Source organism: Poromitra crassiceps, assembly GCF_964638095.1.
Source record: "Poromitra crassiceps genome assembly, chromosome: 13".
NCBI classification, from domain to species: domain Eukaryota; kingdom Metazoa; phylum Chordata; class Actinopteri; order Beryciformes; family Melamphaidae; genus Poromitra; species Poromitra crassiceps.
The window spans coordinates 27,059,047-27,078,307 of record NC_139644.1 but is presented as its reverse complement, the minus strand read 5'-3'; the positions used below and the strand labels follow the sequence as shown (position 1 = coordinate 27,078,307).

At 43.8% G+C, this 19,261-nt stretch overlaps 1 protein-coding gene across 2 annotated transcripts in view; it reads right to left on the bottom strand.

The window, feature by feature from the left end:
- Positions 1 to 690: 690 nt before the first annotated feature.
- The window catches only part of tom1l2a (target of myb1 like 2 membrane trafficking protein a), a 32,565-nt gene continuing 13,994 nt past the window's right edge, over positions 691 to 19,261 (bottom strand). Inside the window, exons 5-15 of one of the 2 annotated variants that reach the window (XM_083649405.1) lie at positions 18,710 to 18,844; positions 18,368 to 18,529; positions 17,983 to 18,099; positions 16,483 to 16,616; positions 14,484 to 14,526; positions 11,709 to 11,883; positions 10,270 to 10,384; positions 8,873 to 8,948; positions 5,006 to 5,065; positions 3,552 to 3,588; positions 691 to 3,382 (exon numbers count right to left, since the gene is read on the bottom strand). In XM_083649405.1, coding sequence (XP_083505531.1) covers positions 3,240 to 3,382; positions 3,552 to 3,588; positions 5,006 to 5,065; positions 8,873 to 8,948; positions 10,270 to 10,384; positions 11,709 to 11,883; positions 14,484 to 14,526; positions 16,483 to 16,616; positions 17,983 to 18,099; positions 18,368 to 18,529; positions 18,710 to 18,844 — 1,197 coding nt within the window. In that variant the 3' untranslated portion in view covers positions 691 to 3,239. The remainder of the gene's footprint in view (positions 3,383 to 3,551; positions 3,589 to 5,005; positions 5,066 to 8,872; positions 8,949 to 10,269; positions 10,385 to 11,708; positions 11,884 to 14,483; positions 14,527 to 16,482; positions 16,617 to 17,982; positions 18,100 to 18,367; positions 18,530 to 18,709; positions 18,845 to 19,261) is intronic. The other variant, XM_083649404.1, reaches the window with a different exon arrangement.

The following is a 19,261-nucleotide window of genomic DNA, read 5'->3' as shown; positions in this document are numbered from 1 at the left end:
GAGGAGGGAGGGGTGGATACACACTGGAGAAGGATACAGGTGGTCAAGGATTCATAAATTGGTAGTTATCAAATATGTGTCCAGTTAAATCTGAAAAGAAAAGTAAAGAAACATCCACCCATATCCTCAAGTTCATTTAAACATTCAATGTATATCATAATTATATCCTAAGTTAAGGTAAACAAAATGTTTATTATTATTATTTATCTGGGCCCATATCATACTGTACAATGGTCAGTAGTGCACTGACCATTCTACAGTATGATATGCAAACGTCTCACAAAATTCAACATCTACATTTAAATTATGCAGCTTGAAGATGTAAGATGAACACACCAAAACATGAGCACAAAGGGGAGCCCCACAAAGGCGTGGTGGGGAAATAGGTCAAGGTCAGTGACCGAGAGTAGCACAGTAGCAAAGTGGTTAAATTACTCTCTGGGCACTGGGGTTGTTTACATATTATATGCACACACATACAGTTGCTGATAGTCATCGAGACCAGAATGGACATTTACATGTAGCAACGCACGGGGGGGCGAGGGGCACATGTGACACAATAAGCACTACAGTGTAAGATCCAGGCAGAGTTGCATCAGCATCTGTATGGGGGGAAGCAGGAGTTTGACACAACACTGGACTATAAAGTAACCACAGACAATTGTGAGGTAGAGGTCACACATTGCTAGTGTTTTATTGGACAGTTAAAATACGTGCATTAAGTCAAACAGAGATCTGGCGATGGCAGCAGATAGCACAGCCAAAGAGACACGAGACAGCCACCAGCAGAAAACAAGGCCCTCTTCCTTGTCTGCAATCTTGCAGGTTTTAGCTCAACGTTCTCGCTCATCAATATCGTAAGACATTCACTAACCAGTTAGCCAGAGGTTCGAGGAATACATGTTGCAATCAGGACTTAAGCTTCATAAAAGCAAGTAACACGGTAAACTCTGTTACAAATCCAGAGATGAGTTGCACACAAACACGCTGAGAATTAAGCTCCCTTTAAAAGTATCTCCCGTTACACTTTTCAGTAATAATCTTTGTTCATTGTGGCATGGTAAGAGCTTCTTAAAGTGGACACAATGGTTGATTGTAAGTTTGATGCTGTTATTTCGGTTACCAGGTTAGGCATACATCAACACCTTTTAAACTGTAGCCATACAGCAAAACTAAAGCAAAGTTAACACTCATATTAATAATTTATTTTGTAATACTAAAATACATTTAAAGATTTATTTATAATATAAAAAAAACTTGCACAAATAATTTTCAAGGTCACCATTGAAATGATGTTAACACGTATAACAAACCATGAATATTTCACTCTGGTGGAAAACCTTTAGTGATAAGTCGACAAATGACATGATTAGGCTTTAACAAAGTTGGGAAAGTCAAACAGACTGGTTCTAACTGAAAAGGCTTTTGGTCTTTAAGGGGCTGGCTGAGAACATTCTTAAGTGCAGAGCAAAATTAGAAACAAACCAGCGTGTCAGTGAAGGAGCTGGGATGGAGACTGAACCGCTTTTGCCAGTGTGATCTTAAGCAGCAGCACACCAAAGACAAATTCCACTTAGAACTGCTTTGCTGCAGTCAGTCAGTCAGTGAAGTGGTACAGTAATGAAAAGACATCTTTGACTGAACAAAGCAAAGTTTCACACTTTATGCTGAAGAAAGTACAAATGGGGTTTGTTTGGTTACGCGTCTCAGTGCATGCTTCAGTCTGAACCAGAGATGAATGGTTATGGTTACAAATAGATTTTTTTTTTACACGAACTATAAAAGTACAGTTAAGGGATAAAATAATAAATGAATCTCTCTGCCTCCTGAATATTACTATGAGCAAATACGTTTTTTTTTAACAGATACAGAAACTAATATTCCTGTATTTTGAGGTATATACAGTACATACTGTATATACTGTAGTATGTCAAGATCTACATATGGATACATTTTTTACAATACATTATTGTATGTTTTCTCTTCTTCTTTTAATCATGTTCCCAAGGGTCTGTGTGCCATGCTGATCCTTTCAGTGCCATATTTTGTCATGTCATTTCTCTTACTCTAGGATTTGTAATCATAATTTGTGAACATTAAGTCCATCCATCCACTTCTAAAAGTGTGCTTTGTATAGTGGACAAGGGCTGGAATTTAAGAGTTAGAAAAGCTATGTGCAAATTGAAGTCAATCTAAGACTATTTCCCATTCCCTATAAAAATAGTAACCCTCTTGTAAACACAAAGGATAATATATATCTTTTTGTTTAGCTTCAAAGTGCACAGACATTAATAAAGCAGGGGAAGGAAAATGTTCATGATACCTTAAAGGAGAATTCGTTTTTTTATAATGTTCAAGAGAGGTGAATTTGTGATGATCGGTGAGCCTCAAGATTCTTTGGAATGGCTGTCAGCGATTGTTCACGTGTGTGATTTGTAAGTCGTTTTATTGTAGCTTTTCAGAGGAAACTGAAAAGACGGCTGGGAAAGACTTCATGGTCACTTTCCTTCCCCTTAGCCACTAAAAAAAACAATGGAATGCTAACAAGTGCCTTTTTTTTGGCATTTTGCTTTCTATTCCCTTTGATCAAAGGAAATGCATACAGGTTTATCAAGGTTAGCTATGATTTAGCTATCCTTTTCCAAGTTAGCAAAGTTATCCTGCTAACATCACTCTCCATACTGCCTCTGGCAAACTGAGTAATTGTTCCCATTCTACACATACTGTATCTCAAAATTCTGAGCATTAATAGAAATCTCAACTGGAGTAGTTGTAGAAAAAAAAAACATGGATTGACAATAAACACAGCGCTAGTTCATAGTACAGTACAAACCATTAAAATAATATAAACGCATAAATTAGCAATTAAGGTGAATTGTATTAAAATAAAACAATATATTCCTAGTTGACTCTGTTCATATCGCCTCGATGCGTGGGCCTGCAGTGAAATTTCCCATCCTTCTTTTCCACTTAGCAGTAATATACATTGACAGAGCCACAGCTTCTAAACCACATCTAGCATGTTAGGTTGTCTTCCTTTGGTGGAGCGTTACAAATGCTAGCAGATCCCTCACTAGCAGATCAACACGTCAATATATAGTAATACATGACGCAGCGCTGGGCAGCAAGCGTGTTGGCCCTGTGCATGTGAGGGCAACACTGGCGAGGGGATGACAAGGAGGCGAGGTCACAGTTGCTACACCGCTGCCGGGCAGCAACGCCGTGGGTCTGGGGAGAGTCTACAAGGCAAAGAGGGCATCTTCCGTCCGCTCGGCCTTCTTGTGGGAGCCGCTGGGCGCGCTGACGGGGGCGGGGTTTCCTCCGGGGGGAGAAGGGAGAGTGTCTGCTACCTTCGCTCGCTCCTCCAGGAACTTGTCAAACTCTGAAAGAGACAAATCGACTCGGCTCAGTGACATTATGGAAAGCTGAAAGTTGATCAATGTTGTGTAAATGAATCGGCGCAGCTGAGAAAATGAATAAAGCCTTCAACGCTTTTGAACTAGTGGCACATAGCACATATTCAATTGGTTAGATTGATTGTGAGTCCATACCTTCGCTGGTCACGCCTTCCTCAGCGCCATCGCCTTTCTATTGAGAAGAAAAAAGTGAGAGGATTACACCCAATACTGGCACGAGCATGGACTCATCATCACTGTTTCAAAAGAGTGAAATAAGTTACAGTGTACACAGCTGGTAACACGATATACTCTGTGATTCAGATTAGCCACCATACAGGTCAAATGCCTACAAAGTATGCACAAAGCAAAACACATCTGTACCCACACAAAGTCACTCGATCATGGCGGATCCGTCGACCATGGAACTATCCACATGATGCTTCTCACAGGGAGCCTTCTTTGGCCTATCAACCTCCACATGCACATTGCTTGTTTGAGTTCATCTCAGTTTGGGACCATGATTAGCACTATGTTAGCATCTACATCAGGGCTATTCGACTCAATTGTTCAGGGGGCCACATTGTCAGAAACCTAAGGGGCCGGGGTCCCGACCGTTCCCCCAGCTATTCATCCCATTATATGTACACTTGACACAACGCGCCACCACAATTTCCAAAACTTGCATTTCACTACAGTGCAAAAGTAACTTAATTTTCATTTAAAAGTGCTTAATTTCTGTGCAACAAAAGCTGTGTTAAAGCCCCAATAGTAAACACATTTGAAACAAATCTAAGTATTCTACAACACATGCCAGCCATTTGACATATAATTTGGTCAATTCTGACCTCTCTTAGCTACACCACAGCATTGTAAACATTTATAGTGCATCAGGAAAGGAAAACAACTGTAAACATTATTTCTTGTTTAGAACCTAGCACAGTATTAAATATTGAGTATCTCAGGAAAAACTATTAATATTGTGTATAGCTACATCTCACAGCATTGTAACATTGTACTGCAGCAAGAAAGTTAAACTACTGTAAATATTTTAACCATATTTATTGTTTATTATTTATAATGAATCTTTCTTGATTAGCTACATCACAGCGCCATCTCCTGAAAAACATTAATATTGCACCTTTCTTGTGGCTACATCACAGCATCTCCTGAAAAACATTCATAGTGGATCTGACTTGTTTAGCTCACTTTAGCTAGATCACATCTGAAAAACAACCAGTCGGGTGTAATAAGTAAATGAGGTTTAATTGTAAAAAAAAATATATATATATATATATATACAGTATATATATATATATATATTTTTTTTTTAAACTCATCCTCCCGTTGAATAGCCCTGATCTACATACACCATAGAGCCCACACGTAAACTGTTATGGCAGTCAGTCATTGGTGGAAATAGTCTAGATTAGATGGCGGTGAATGAGAGGTGGTGAAATGAAGGGAAACTAAAAGTGAATCTATCCAGTTACAGAAGATGGATGGATGAGATGTGCTTTCAAAGAAAAACAAACAAACAAACAAAAAAGAACGCGAGAGGAGAGGAGAGTAAGAAGAGAAAGATATAAATCAAGGTAAAGAAGTCTCACCACGTCAGCACAGAGCCACTCCTCTATGTCATCCATGACAGAGGACTGCGATACGGGGATCTATGGAGCACAGCCATCGACAAACCAAGGAGGGGGAGGGGGGGGGGCAGCACCAAAGCCAAACAACACGACACCCCACCCAGACAACAAAAACAAAATTATAACAAAACAACAACAACAGAAATCACCAAAGGCTCAGAGAGGAAGATGACCAAAAAATAAAACTGTTAAAACTAAAATTAAAACTAAAACAAAAGAGCTCACATTTGCAGTGCCGACACACACACACGCACGCAAACACACACAGGCGCGCACACAGCTCCTTGAGTCCCTGTGTTCACAGCATTGACACGTTATCACAGTGAATGGATGTGCTCCTCAGCTTCATACCTGCGACTGTATGAGAACAGGTTGTGTATTGTGTCTCATTAGTTGTGTGGCGCTGACATGGCTTAGCAGCTGCTGACTGATGTCACACAGCATTGTTCATTATTCCACATCATTAGTTAATTAGCTAATCACTTGAACATGATTAAGAGATTGATTAGAGGGGAAAAAGCTGAAAGCACAGGGGCCCTTGGGAGCTGGGGCAATCACATGGCATACACACACACACACACACGCCACAGAGGGCACACAGAGCATGAGCAACGCTGCATGGCGTGCAGTGACAATGGAGGCCATGTCAGAGTGGATGGGGTCTATGTATGCGTGTGCCGGACATTGAATGACTACAGTGACTCAGTCAGCATGGCTACCATTTCTGAAATACCACTACTTCTCTTCTGTAGTCATGTGACTTTTTTTTAAAGTGTGCCTGATGACCTTCAGTGTTCATGAGCTGTCCTTGGCGATTAGGGATGGGCATTTGAAGTAATTTCAATATTCGAGTACTCTCAGTAACTAAAGAACGAGTACTCGAGTACTCGTTTATTAACGTAATGCGTCCTTTTTTGCATAATAATACGGGTGGTCTGTGTCTGAGGGGAAACAAGTGGAACCAAAGTTTGGCTACGTTAAGCTATCGCAGGCTATAGGCCTGTAAGAATATCTATTACTATGGTAATGATAGAGCAGGGGTAATATGCTGTGTAGGGGCTGTTCACACTTAGGCCTGCATTATGCAGAAGCATGTGTCTGTCTCATTTGCATCATGGATTTCCCCCTGCGTTGTTAAAGTGCGAGTACTCGAATGGTAGAAACGTTACTCGAGTAGTAACGTTATGAACGAATACTCGAGTACTCCTGCCCATCCCTATTGATGACATCCCCAATTATGATTCAAATGCAGAAATGGCTTTAGAATAATGCAATTCTAAGCAATATTACGTTACGGTATTCGTACTGAATGTTTAAGGTTTAACTAGTTTTGATATTGAGATTTATGTATAGCATGTTTTTCCATGGACAAGAAGAGAAAATGAGAGTTGTTCCATGGAGAGTAACAACTTGGGGGAAATTGGAAAAGTTAGTTCCACGCTTCATGCTTTCATGAGCAGAGCGCAAAGTTCACGCTCAGTACTTAAAATGCATCTCCTGTCACTGCCTCTGATGACTCAAAGTCCACAGGCGACGTCGAGCTGATACCAAAACCCCCTCCTGAGGCTCTGTGATTACTAGACTAACACTGGCAGGCAGGGGTTTTCTCATGAGATCACACTTATTGCAGTGAAGGAGCATCATCAAAAGATAGGCAGGGGAAAAGATAGGCCAAGGCAGTCAGGCCGAGGCAGTCAGGCCAAGGCCGTCAGGGGCACCGGATTCTCAAAGCAAAGTCATTCAGAGGAGAAACCAAGAGGCTGTGTGAGTGGGGGAGAAAAGGCAGTAAAAAGATTGTGCAGTAAGAATCCAACCTCACTCTTTACTCATAACAGTTGATCATTTCAATTCAGAATGCTGCTTTATGTTCAAATGTTCACAAACATAACAAAAATGTCATTGTATTAAGAGTATTACAAGTGTTGGTTAATTTGTTAGTTGGTTAATTTACCTAGTTTTTGTTAGAATGGGATATCTGAGCTAGTCGTTAATTAAAATATTACATAAGATCCACATTTTTCTACAGACCATTAGCTTGGAGATGACGAGGACAAATGGCAAATACTCACCGCTCCACAGAAAGTGTCAAACCAGCTTCCATTCACACACACAAAATCTGTGTGAATGACATGATGTTTCCAGTGCTTAAATGGTTCTTGCACTGAACATTATTGATGCGTGTTGGTTTGGACGTTGCTGTGCAGCAGAAGTATCAATGTTGTTTTAGTGTGCGACTGTTAACCAGTTGTGTCGAGCGGATATGGAAGTCCATGCTCTCTCGCGACTCCTCATCCCATCCACAGAGGGGAGGATGGAGGAATGAAGGAGGAAGCCAGCAGTACAGGGGACAGTGTTAAGCACCCATGTCTGACACAGATAAGGGCATTTAGGCTACTGAGCCTGCAAGGCTATCCTTAGCCCAGTCACACCACCATGGCTTACTGGCATTAGAAGGTCCAAGAGAGCCGGAGATAAGGTGGGTATGTTTCCCTCCCAGAAAGAAAAACTGTCCCGTCTACTGCGGGTGCGGGGGCTGGATGGAGCGTCTCAGTGTAAAGGGGTGGGATGGGGCTGAAAATGAGGGGACAGTCGATGAGGATTATGGTTGATGCCGGAGGGAGGGAGGGTGAGAGCAGGGGTGACGCTGGACGCGGGGGAGGAGAGGACACACTGAGGATGGACGCAGGGGACGGGGAGGAGAGGACACACTGAGGATGGAGTCCTCACCATTCCTTGGGTAATAAGCCAGCTGTCTATGGGCAGCTCCTGATCTGCTGGGTTATCATCCCTGTTTACCCTCAGCTGAATCAACAACAGAACAACACCTTACACAAGAGAAGAAAGCCGGCAGGCCCCCACCACACACCATAGCACACAGTGCAGAGAGAGAGAGACAGAGGAGATGTCAAATATGCAAGAGACTGTCATTTAAAAAGGGGGATGGGGAGAGAGGGGAGAAAGAAAGAGGGGGGTGAGGGGTGCATTCCATAAAGATGAGAGAATGAAAAGGAAAAGAGGAGGGGCAAAACGAAAAGACTTTGAAGCCCTCAGGCAATATTAAGTGCAAAAGGCACAAGGCATCTAAGGTAAGGGCGTATAAGGTAACCGACAAAGGATGGTGTGTGCAAACAACGTGGCATGTGTGTGCGTGCGTGCGTGTGTGCGTGCGCGCGTGTGTGTGTGTGTGTGTGTGTGTGTGTGTGTGCTTGCGTGCGTGCGTGCGTGTGTGTGCTTGCGTGTGTGCGTGTGTGTGCGTGCGTGCATGTAGTGGGGGTGGTTCAGATTTCAGAATCATCTGTTTACCCTGTGATAAGCATGCAAATGTATCAGGACGTGTGCTGAGGCAGACAGAAATAGCTAAGCCTGACAAATCCTGAAAGTAGCATGTGCCTTTCTTTGTTGAATTCTCTGTGCAAACAGACTGAATGGTGTTTGAGTTTGTTATCAACGGAAATTGGAATAAAAAAAAAGACTTCACATGCAAAATGAGAAACTGAATGCATGTTTCTTAATGGCTGATATAACTGGTGTGTCTGCCTATTTGAATACAAATGCAAAGAACTTACGGTAATTTGAATTGAATTTGAATTTTCCATTCTCATTGTATTATAATTATTATAGCCATTCAGAGCGAGGAATAATCACTATACGATCCTATACCTTTGTGTTTAGCCCAAACATTGTGGACCATCACATGCAGGGAGTGGCCAAGGACTGACAACAGCCTGGCATGGGAAGACCTGGTCAGACTTGTAAATAACACAGCAGCACCCCCACAGGTACATAGGGACATGACGCTGCCTGCATGCTGCGGTCAGGTGTACTCACCCCTCCTGCGTTCTGTTGTCTGACATCCAAAGCTGAGGCCAGACCGCCCAGAGCTTGAGGGTCCTCATATTTTACACTGTGCACACACACACACACACACACACAAACAAACAGCATAGTTCAGACATAGCATCTACATTGGGAGCTCAAGTAAACCAAGCTGAACAGAAATAATACAAGTAAATATTAAAAGGAAAAATGTGACCCTAAAAAGTCACAGATAACTTTCTGAACATGGACAAAGTGACTTTATGTGAAGATATTTTGAGCGCAGCTACAATGGAGTTTAATAGCAGAAAACCTCTCAAGCATCTCTACAACATCAACGGTAAAGGTCAGTTTTGGTGTCAGTCCCTCAGAATCAAAAAGCAAAGAATTCTTTCTAGATGCACTGTTTTCACTGACATTCAACAATCATACGAGGAGAAATCCATTATAAACATAGCAGAGATTCCAATTTCTCCTGACAGCTGCCTGAGGAATGCAACACAGCCACGCCCACAAGACATGTTGTGTTTTGAATGAGGGGCGTGGCTAACCTGTTCTCACGCTTTGGTGCTTTTGTTATGCTGCCACTATCACCAATGTAACTGCTCTCTCCACCTACACACCTACACACCTACACACTAGCCACAACTTGATTGCAACAAGTCCACACCACAGGAAATACCGGTAGGTAAAGTTGTAAACAGTTGTATCACATTTCTATTCTCATGCCACGCGGATTTAAATAAGTATTTAAACGAAAGAGATGAATGATGTTCTGTATAATGATGTGAGAAGATTGCAGGATGCTCCAGAATCAAAGTGGCCGACTGTTGGAGAAAAATATAAGTTCCATTGGCATTTCCCAATAAGCTATAAGCTATAATTGCATACACATAATTAATGCTATAAGTGATGACATGACATACACATTATGACATGACTGCTCTGACCAATAGACCCATGGCCCATGACATTTCACCCCATTTCACCCATAGCAGGGACTGCTCCAATTGCTGAAACCTTGGACAGTGCATCAAGTCCCATAACAATTGATAACAGTCTCTCAGTCAGACAGGCAGCCCTGTAGGCTCCAAGTCAAGTCATCACCCCATCACCCCCTCCTCTCTGCCTTTTCCTCCTCCTCATGGTATAAAGCATATGGTACACTGTCAGCCATTGGCTGAATATTTGACTCTGTACATCGATCAGAATGTGTACATTGAGATTCATGCCCTCTGTCAATATGCATATTGCAGAGAATATTGTATTAAATATACTTTTATGTTAAACAGTCCTGGACTCAAGGCTTCAATTCATTTGGTTAAATAAGCTGTTAATTATCACATTTAGCGGATGTAAAGAATAGATTTTATTCTCTATCAATGACACAGAGAAACATCTAGACCTACTTTTTGCGCTGGTCGGCCAGGGAGCTGGTCCTGGTCTGAGCGAACATGTCAAAGTCATCGTGGTTTGGGCCGGACAGAGAGGACAGGGTGCCGCTCACACTGTCTGAGCCCACGTCTGGAGGGGGACAGAGACGGGAGAGGAGGGGAGGGGAGGGGAGATTAAGAATGGAAGAATTGTGGCAAAAAGTAGAAAAGGTAAATAGCAGGATGACAATAGAAGAGGGAAAAAGGGAAACATGTATACAGTTCTAGTAACCAAAGGAAGTCTCATATAGTTACAGATCACCACCTAGTTATCCTGTGAGATGCAGTCATCCTTCACAGCACTCTAATATACAGCTCTATGCGTCTCTGTACTTCACCATGCGAGCAGCTATATAGCTAAGCCTTAGCCTCGGTTCACACCAGGCAGCTATATAGCTAAGCCTTAGCCTCGGTTCACACCAGGCAGCTATATAGCTAAGCCTTAGCCTCGGTTCACACCAGGCAGCTATATAGCTAAGCCTTAGCCTCGGTTCACACCAGGCAGCTATATAGCTAAGCCTTAGCCTCGGTTCACACCAGGCAGCTATATAGCTAAGCCTTAGCCTCGGTTCACACCAGGCAGCTATATAGCTAAGCCTTAGCCTCGGTTCACACCAGGCGCTATATAGCTAAGCCTTAGCCTCGGTTCACACCAGGCAGCTATATAGCTAAGCCTTAGCCTCGGTTCACACCAGGCAGCTATATAGCTAAGCCTTAGCCTCGGTTCACACCAGGCGCTATTCAGACGCAGCGCTTAACAGAAGCTGAGTGCCATGCTAAACCGGTCACACCAGAAGCACACTCTTTTCCTCAGCGCCTCGCTCGGCGCTGCCCTCCCCCCGCTCACAACTTGCACTGACTTCATGCCGGGCAGCTCGGGTACAGCACGCTGCACGCTTGAAAAATAGAACAGAAGCTGAAACTATCGCTGCAGCGTAGCTTCAGCGTGGCGTGGCCTGCGGCTGGTGTGAACGGTCTCACCTGTTAACAAGGACGCCAAAATGAAACTGCCATAGCGCTGCGTAGCTTCGGCATATGGTGTGAACGAGGGCTTGGCCACAACACTACGGAGTGCAGTCTTCCTAGTGACCAACAGGGGGAGCTAGCAGTGCGAGTGGAGTCTTTAACAGTGAGTTATGGAGCTGGGCTTATTTCCCATTAGTAGCCAAATTATGAGCCATTTTTAAACTCTGCTGCCTCTCCAATGCCAGGTCTGCATAGACTGGGGAGTTACTGCTCTTGTAAGAGCATGTGCGTGTGTGCGTGTATATAGTAGGTGCAGGTTTGAAGCAAGACATAATGGGATACAGCACATTTTCTGTCTACACTACAGTATTTGTGTGCATGCCAAACATAGCAGGAATCACGTCCACACTGAAATACAGACTTCTATCATATTGCTATTCCATCCCTACCAAGGCCAGCGAGTGCGGAGGATAGCGATGCTTGGGTGGGGGGTTTGCGCGGCGGGGAGGCGGCGGCCACGGCAGTGGAGGGGGGCGGGGGGCTGGAGGCCCCCCTGGGAGTGACCACGGCTGGGGAGCCGGGGCCCAGGTCTATCAGGTTGTCCTCTGTGGCTTCATTCAAGATCTGGGAGTCAGAACAGAGAAGGAGAGAGATGGCTCTTAACACATTGGGTGCCAGCCATGTTTTCATTCCTGTAGGTAAGTTGTGCCAGGGGTGTTTTTGACGATTCTGGCTCATTTTAGAACAGCCGAGGATTCTTTTCTGTTAAGAATTCATGAACAGCAATCATCTAAAAATAACTAATAGAATGTGTGCTTTCTCTGTCTAAAAGAGTTAGTTTGCAGAGTTAGTAGTTATGTAGATATTAGCCGTTGAGTACAGCATGGTTTCAGCGTCTGGAAATTTATTCAGAGATAAATGGCTTTTTGTGAAACAGTCACTTTAACCATTCATTTTTGGCATCAGTAAGACCGTCAGACATTCTAAACAATAGTTTTGAACAGTAATTTCCTCCATAACAACAGGAAACACCCCTCTCATTCAAACTCCTCCCTCCGTGTGTCTTCTCCTCCTTCCTCCTGGCTTCAGCGGGCGTGTCAGAAGCGTGTTGTGCTGCCTGCCTGTCTGTCTGCGTGCCTGCCTGCCTGCTTGCCTGAAATGGATTGGATTACTGTAAAATCGCCAAGCTTGCTCCCGCGGTGTGTGTGTGTGTGTGTGTGTGTGTGTGTGTGTGTGTGTGTGTGTGTGTGTGTGTGTGTGTGTGTGTGTGTGTGTGTGTTCGCGCGTTGATCCGCGGCTCTGAGGGGAAGGGATCTCTGTCCGTTCTGTGTGTGTGTCTCGGGCTTCTGACTGTAAAATCCAAGCCATTTCCGCGGAGGCGGCTGCTTTTGGGTCCCGTGGCTGTGACTTCTCTCGGTCTCTGTCGCCACTTAGTGGTCGGTAAAATAGATTACACACATGCTCTTGCTCCAAATAGTTATCTCGAAGATGTAAGAGGGGTTGATTGATGTCCCACCGTCAAAAAAACATGTAAGACGAGTTATTTCGGCTCTGGCACTCAAGCGTTGGATTATGTAAGACGAATTATTTCGGCTATGGCACTTAAGGTGTTAACAATGATTAATGATCTGAACAATTACACTAAGTAGAGTATGAAGCATTTCAATCCACAGTGTTGCTGATCTTCTGACTTGGCTCTTTTGCTACATCGTAAGGGAGGACTCTAACAGGAAGCAACCCAAGCAAGTTGAGCTGAGTGAAGCTAGGGAATATTCTGTTGGTGTTGAAGTTCTACTGTCTATGAGTGACTATTTTCACAAGTAAGAGACAGGACTTTCGGTCAGCACTTAGGGGTTGGAGACTATGCAAAGGAACAATCCTGGGGGTTGAATAGGAACAAGACTGCACAGGGTTTGAGATGCTTAGGTAGCACTAAATACACTGACGTGGACACAAGTGTCTGAGGTAGCAGAAAGCTAGAGGCAGGGGAGGAAAGGGCATGTCTACTTTCACTTGGCGGTGGTTATGATGTTGACACGGGTCATATGGGCCTAAATATTTGCTCCATAACAGACGTGTCAACATTAATCACTCGGTTCATCCCAGCACGGGCTGGGATGGGAAGGTGGCGCTGCTGTCATACTTGCCTCTGTCAGCTAGCCACAACACAAACAGAAAAAGCACACACAGATATCAACAGAACGCAGACACAAACACTATATACTGTAGGATGGGATGTTAGTTAGGGATACGCCAATCCATTGGTGACCGACTGTTATTGGCAAGTGTTTACTGTAATTTGCAGACTGGAGATTGGTCTGATGATGCTCCAGTTTCATCAAGCTGGGATGTGAGACCTTTGCATTAAGTGTTAATGTTGGACTGGATTTCTTTTGCTAGTTAAACAGAAATTAACCAAACTATCAGAGGAGGATTTCATTGTCGATTCACATACTAGCATACTAAAATAAGCATCTGAATTCACATACTGCTGTTCTGGGTGATTTTTCTATTTAAAACATCACTCATAGCATATTTAATGTTGGTGAAAATGCCATAGGCAATGTGAATATAGACTTATTAAAATGCAAGGAAGATATGACATTTTCTAGAAGCATGCTAAAAAGCAAATAGAAAACAAACTGTTTTATGGTTGTAAGACAAGTGTCTGTTGACAGTGTCTTAAGATGCCGTCATTGATTTGTCTCACATTTCCATTGGTCGGCTGGACTAAGCGTTCTATCATGACCTAGAGATGGAAGGAGCTGTCTAACAAGGCTTCTTGCCTTGGCTGAGTGGGATCAACGTAGTAGCAGCCTATAGCAGTAGTAACAATAGTAATGGATGGCTTTCAGGAGAAATTGGCAGAGCAGGTGAATCCTCCTCACCTGTAGCTTTCACGACTCGCCACGCAGGGATTTAAAAAACGGACTAAAACAATGAACTGACAACTTGTGACAAGGTCCTTGTCAGGCAATCACATCATTATTGGAGGAGATGGCCATGGACTGCCCCCCGGTGGAGGAAAGCCATAGCGAGGATTCAGTCCAACCCAGCGGCGACTGGTAAACAGATGATGATGATGATTGCTTTACAAAATTGGATCATGTTGTCCCCTTAAGATACTTGTCTTCTAACCATAAAAGAGCCTTAAGACTTAAGAGAGATGTTTGGGTGTTTGATTTCTGCACTTTGCAAGCAAAGTAACCGTTGACTGCACTCACCCCGTTGTTCTGCGCAGCTCTACCCGACCGGTACCGCTCATACCTAAGAGCAAGCAAACAAAATCCATTGCATGTTTTTAGCACACTTTGCTAGCATCAAACACATGTTTCATCTACAGACACCTCATGAAAGAGACGCTTTGCCAGTTTGAGGCTATAAAATGTTTCAAAGGAATTCCGACAGCGATCCAAAAGACTGAGATCTCTGACCTTGTGATAGTTAGGCCTGCTTCAAAATGTGTCTCCCATGAAGCATCGTGGGAGACTTTAATGATGCAACCAAGCCAATCTGGAAAGGTGATGTTCCATGTTCAAAATCAATCAAGATCAAAGAAGCCAAATCAATGTCAATGAGCAGACATGTTTCCTCAAGAAATTAGATTTTTGGAGACAGCTATTAGATGTCAGTATCTAGGTGTCGTAGCCTGGTAAACCAGCAGGTCAGGTGAACTCACATTTCATTTCAACAGATCGAAATGAAATGTGAATTCACGTGACCGGCTGGTTTACCAGGCTATAGATGTCATATCTAAAGGCATATATTTAGGTGCATGGATTTTGTTTAAGCAGAATATGCTGAGAGATACACTTTGGCAAAACAACAAAACACACCAAATTATTAATGGGTTGAACCAAAGACGATGGGATTCAAGCAAGACGGCCCAACTTCAACTCACTTCCTGTCATTTTGTCACGTGGGTTTTGCCCATGGTTTTCCATGGACACGCCCACTTAGGAGACATTTGGCAGGTCTGAGTCAATGGTTGACCACGCCCATTTAGGAGACTTGCTGCTACCATTTGTTAGAATTGGCGGAGCCTGCGGTGACCCATCTATACTAATATAATATCTATGGTTGAACATAGACAGACTTGATCTTAACTTTCGGGAAGGCAAATACGCCAAGCTGTTGGACATAGCCCGAACTGTATGAACTTGAAAGAGGACGTTTGATTACAAGATCACTCAACAGAATTCTAGTGACTCAATTATTCAGCGCGACGTGGATCTTCTGTCATTCAAGTCTACGTCAAGACAAAACCAGTGTGTGCTGCCAAGCCCTCGTGAAAAAGAAACAATCCGCACACCGAGGAGCTCCCGTTTAGGTTTTTTATTATCAACACAGCGTGACGTATTGGGATTGAGGCTCTCAAATTGCCACGCAGAGGGGGTGACATCAATAACTTACTACTTCAAAGAGAATTATTCTGGATTTATACATTGGGCACCATGGCGCCAAAAGGCCTAAATGAGGAATTCGATATGAGACCTTTTCTATAGAAGGTGATTTAATCCTATAATCTGTTATTAGGATATCCCTATTGTGATGCTCTGTTGTTCTCTACTGTTCTCTCTCCCCTCTAGTGGTGATCTCATATACATAAGTGGTTGTTTCTGTGTATTTTTTTTAAAACTTTTTGCTATTTATTTTAAGTAATAGACTAGGTCCCCATTTCTGCTAATACAGTATGTTGTGGTTAATGGAGTCGCCTCCAGGATGTATGTGCATCTACACTTATATTTGGATTTGTTAAAACTCTAATTGACTACTATAATGTAGAGCCCACAAACTACTTCCATTTCTTGGGGGACATGTATAATTATATTTGTCCTATGTTGTCTATACTGTATATATACATATACTGTTAGAATCTGTACATTATGTCTATATTAACCTGTTTGTGTGTACAACTTTTAAAAAAATTCTGAATTATCTTTCTAATTGCTAATTGATGAACACCTGGTGATGCCATGTATATTGATACGGGTATTTAAGACGGCGTCTCTCTGCCACTTCAGAAAGCGTCTGAGGAAGGGCCGGTGTGGCCCGAAACGTCACGCTGTGTTGATAATAAAAAACCTAAACGGGAGCTCCTCGGTGTGCGGATTGTTTCTTTTTCACTGTAAGTACTCTATTGATCCAGCACCCAGGCCCAGTGTGGCCTTTTTTTGGATGTGCGTGTCCCTACCTACTTTTTGCACTGCCAAGCCCTCGTACCTCTCGTATCGGAGGAAGATGTTGTTGAGGTCGTCATTGACGTGTAGCAGCTCCTCGGTCACCTCCTCGTTGGAGACACGCGAGATCAGCTCAACCACTCTCTGCTGCATGGCCCTGCATGTCCTGTTCAGCTCCTGCACGCACGCACGCGCGCACACACGCACACACGCACACACACACACACACACACACACACACACACACACACACACACACACACACACACACACACACACACACACACACACACACACACACACACAGGTAGAAGTGGGTAGGTGAGAGAAGCGTATGGGAGAGGCAACTGCTGTATGTAGAATACCAAACCCTCCCCTCCCCTTTATTGAGCAATGTTGCAGAGAAATCTAAACATATGAATTTAATCTAAAACGTCTAAAACTAAATGAACACTTCTCGGAGTACTAAATAACTCACGGAACATTTAGTCAAGAATGCATTTTTATGGCCCAATTTTAACTGAATGTTCAGCCAGCTTTGTTCAAATCTGGGGGAAAGTTGGAAATTCATTATTTATTTTCCATAACAACAGAAACACGTATGTATAGCGCTGGGTTGACGGTTCAAAGGTAAGCAAGTCAGAAAGATCTGTTTGATCATGTATTGTCATGAATGCTGTTAACGCTGTATGTGTAGTGCCTGGATATGAGAAAACAGAAACGGCATGAGGTAGGCAGGTAGCACATCACTGCTCCGGCTGGCGTGGACTCCCCCAGCACCCGGCCCAAGGCTGACACACATACCACAGTGGCTTTGGCTGGAGGAGCTCAAACTCTGCCTGAGGTTCTGTACCAGGCTGGTAAGCAGTGGTGCAGAAACTCTACCACAGCCAGACGTCTCTTGATATGTTGATAACTAGAGACACTACTCCCCCTTGTGGTCGCAAAGAATTACAGCACCCTGCAGTTGAGAAATGCCATGTCAGAGAGCTGGATGAATGCCTTGTATTGTATGAGGAAGCATTAAGAGTAATACTGGCATTTTCTTAAAGGTTGATGCTAGAATGGATCGGCCGGAGGGACCTAACCCATCCTCTGACCCTAACCATAACCAATCATCACTCCTCATGCCTAAACCCAACCAAATCATCCTTCCCCATGTCCCTCCGGCCGATCCAATCTAGCATGGACCTTTTCAAAATGTTTACTAAATGCCATTTGAGACCACGTAGTAATAGTTGAGTAAGAGAGCACATTTTCAGGGTGTGGTCAAATTGGAACAGGCTTTCTTGGAATGGAAAGAATGAATTTGGCTAAGCAACAAGAGAAATCTGGGCCTCTATTCACAAAACTGCTTCATCCAAAACTGACTGATTTCTTACTTGACTACTTACTCATTTCACTGATGTGGATTTGTTTTGCTTTATTTCACAACTTTAAAACCACATTAGACATACATGAAATGGCGCAAGTCATGTTAGGCTGATGGCATTGCAGGTGCTTGCAGAACATGGCTCTCAGTGTGTCATAGTGTGCATCTAACCTGGAGCAGTTCCAGGTCCGAGGCGTCTTCCTGGCCGGGGACCATCTCCGTTAACATCTCCGACATGACTTTGGTGTTTCCTCTCACGACGTCCAGCTCGCTGCGCAGCCGGCCGATCTAGACACACACAGGGTCAAAGGTCATGCAGATATATCCGGGGCTAATTCAGTAGCAGCGCTGCAGCAGCTGTGCTCCAAGGCAGCGGATTGAGTTGAGAAAATCTTGTAAACTGCTGCACTTCACTAGTTTACTCATGGTCTTGGATACATCTGCTTTACTGACTGACTCACAGTCACTATGGCTGCCAATTTTGAACGTTTCATTCCTTGTTGGTCCCGTGTGAAGGTAATATCAGGGGTCATAGGTCACTGTGCAGGTGGCTCACCTGTTCAGGGGTTGCTGTGATGGGGCCTGCAGGTACATCGGGGACGTGGGGGATCTGTGTGATGGAGACGGGGGCCGGGGCGGCCACAGGTTTAGGGGGCCCGGCAGCAGGGGAGGCTTGGGCTCTGTACTTCAGCACAGCTGGGTCCACCTCTGGTATACCCTGTGAGAAAGAACATGACCATTAGGCTGTTTCAATGTGTGAGTGTGAGTGTGTGTGTGTGTGTGTGTGTGTGTGTGTGTGTGTGTGTGTGTGTGTGTGTGTGTGTGTGTGTGTGTGTGTGTGTGTGTGTGTGTGTGTGTGTGTGTGTGTGTGTGTGTGTGTGTGTGTATTCCTCCTCACCCTCTGTGGTGTGTGGATGGGAGACAGTGCATCCAGGTCTGCCATTGGGAATTCAATGCCTTTCCTCTTCAGTTCCTCATAAATATGGACCACTCCAGTCAGGTCCGGGCTACTCCTGAAGGCATCTGCCCAGGCCTGCCCCACACACACACACACACACACACACACACACACACACACACACACACACACACACACACACACACACACACACACACACACACACACACACACAAAAAATGATTTCAGCACAATATTAATGCTTGGGGGGGAACGTGGGGGGTAAACGAAAGAAAGAAAATATTTTGAATAATAAAGAATTCAGGTGCCATTTTACATCACCATATCAACAAAAGCTTGTTGTTCATTGCTTTCAACTCAATGGTACCCAATTGTGAAAATCCTTGTGAAAGTTAAGTAGTGCTTATCTGCTTACATCCAACCACACAACCACTCTCTTCCAGCGTACATGTAACCTCTTAAAACAGATGCGTTTGCTCCTGCAATTTCCAAATGCTTCTGCCTACCCGTCTGTATATAGGGGGATGTCCA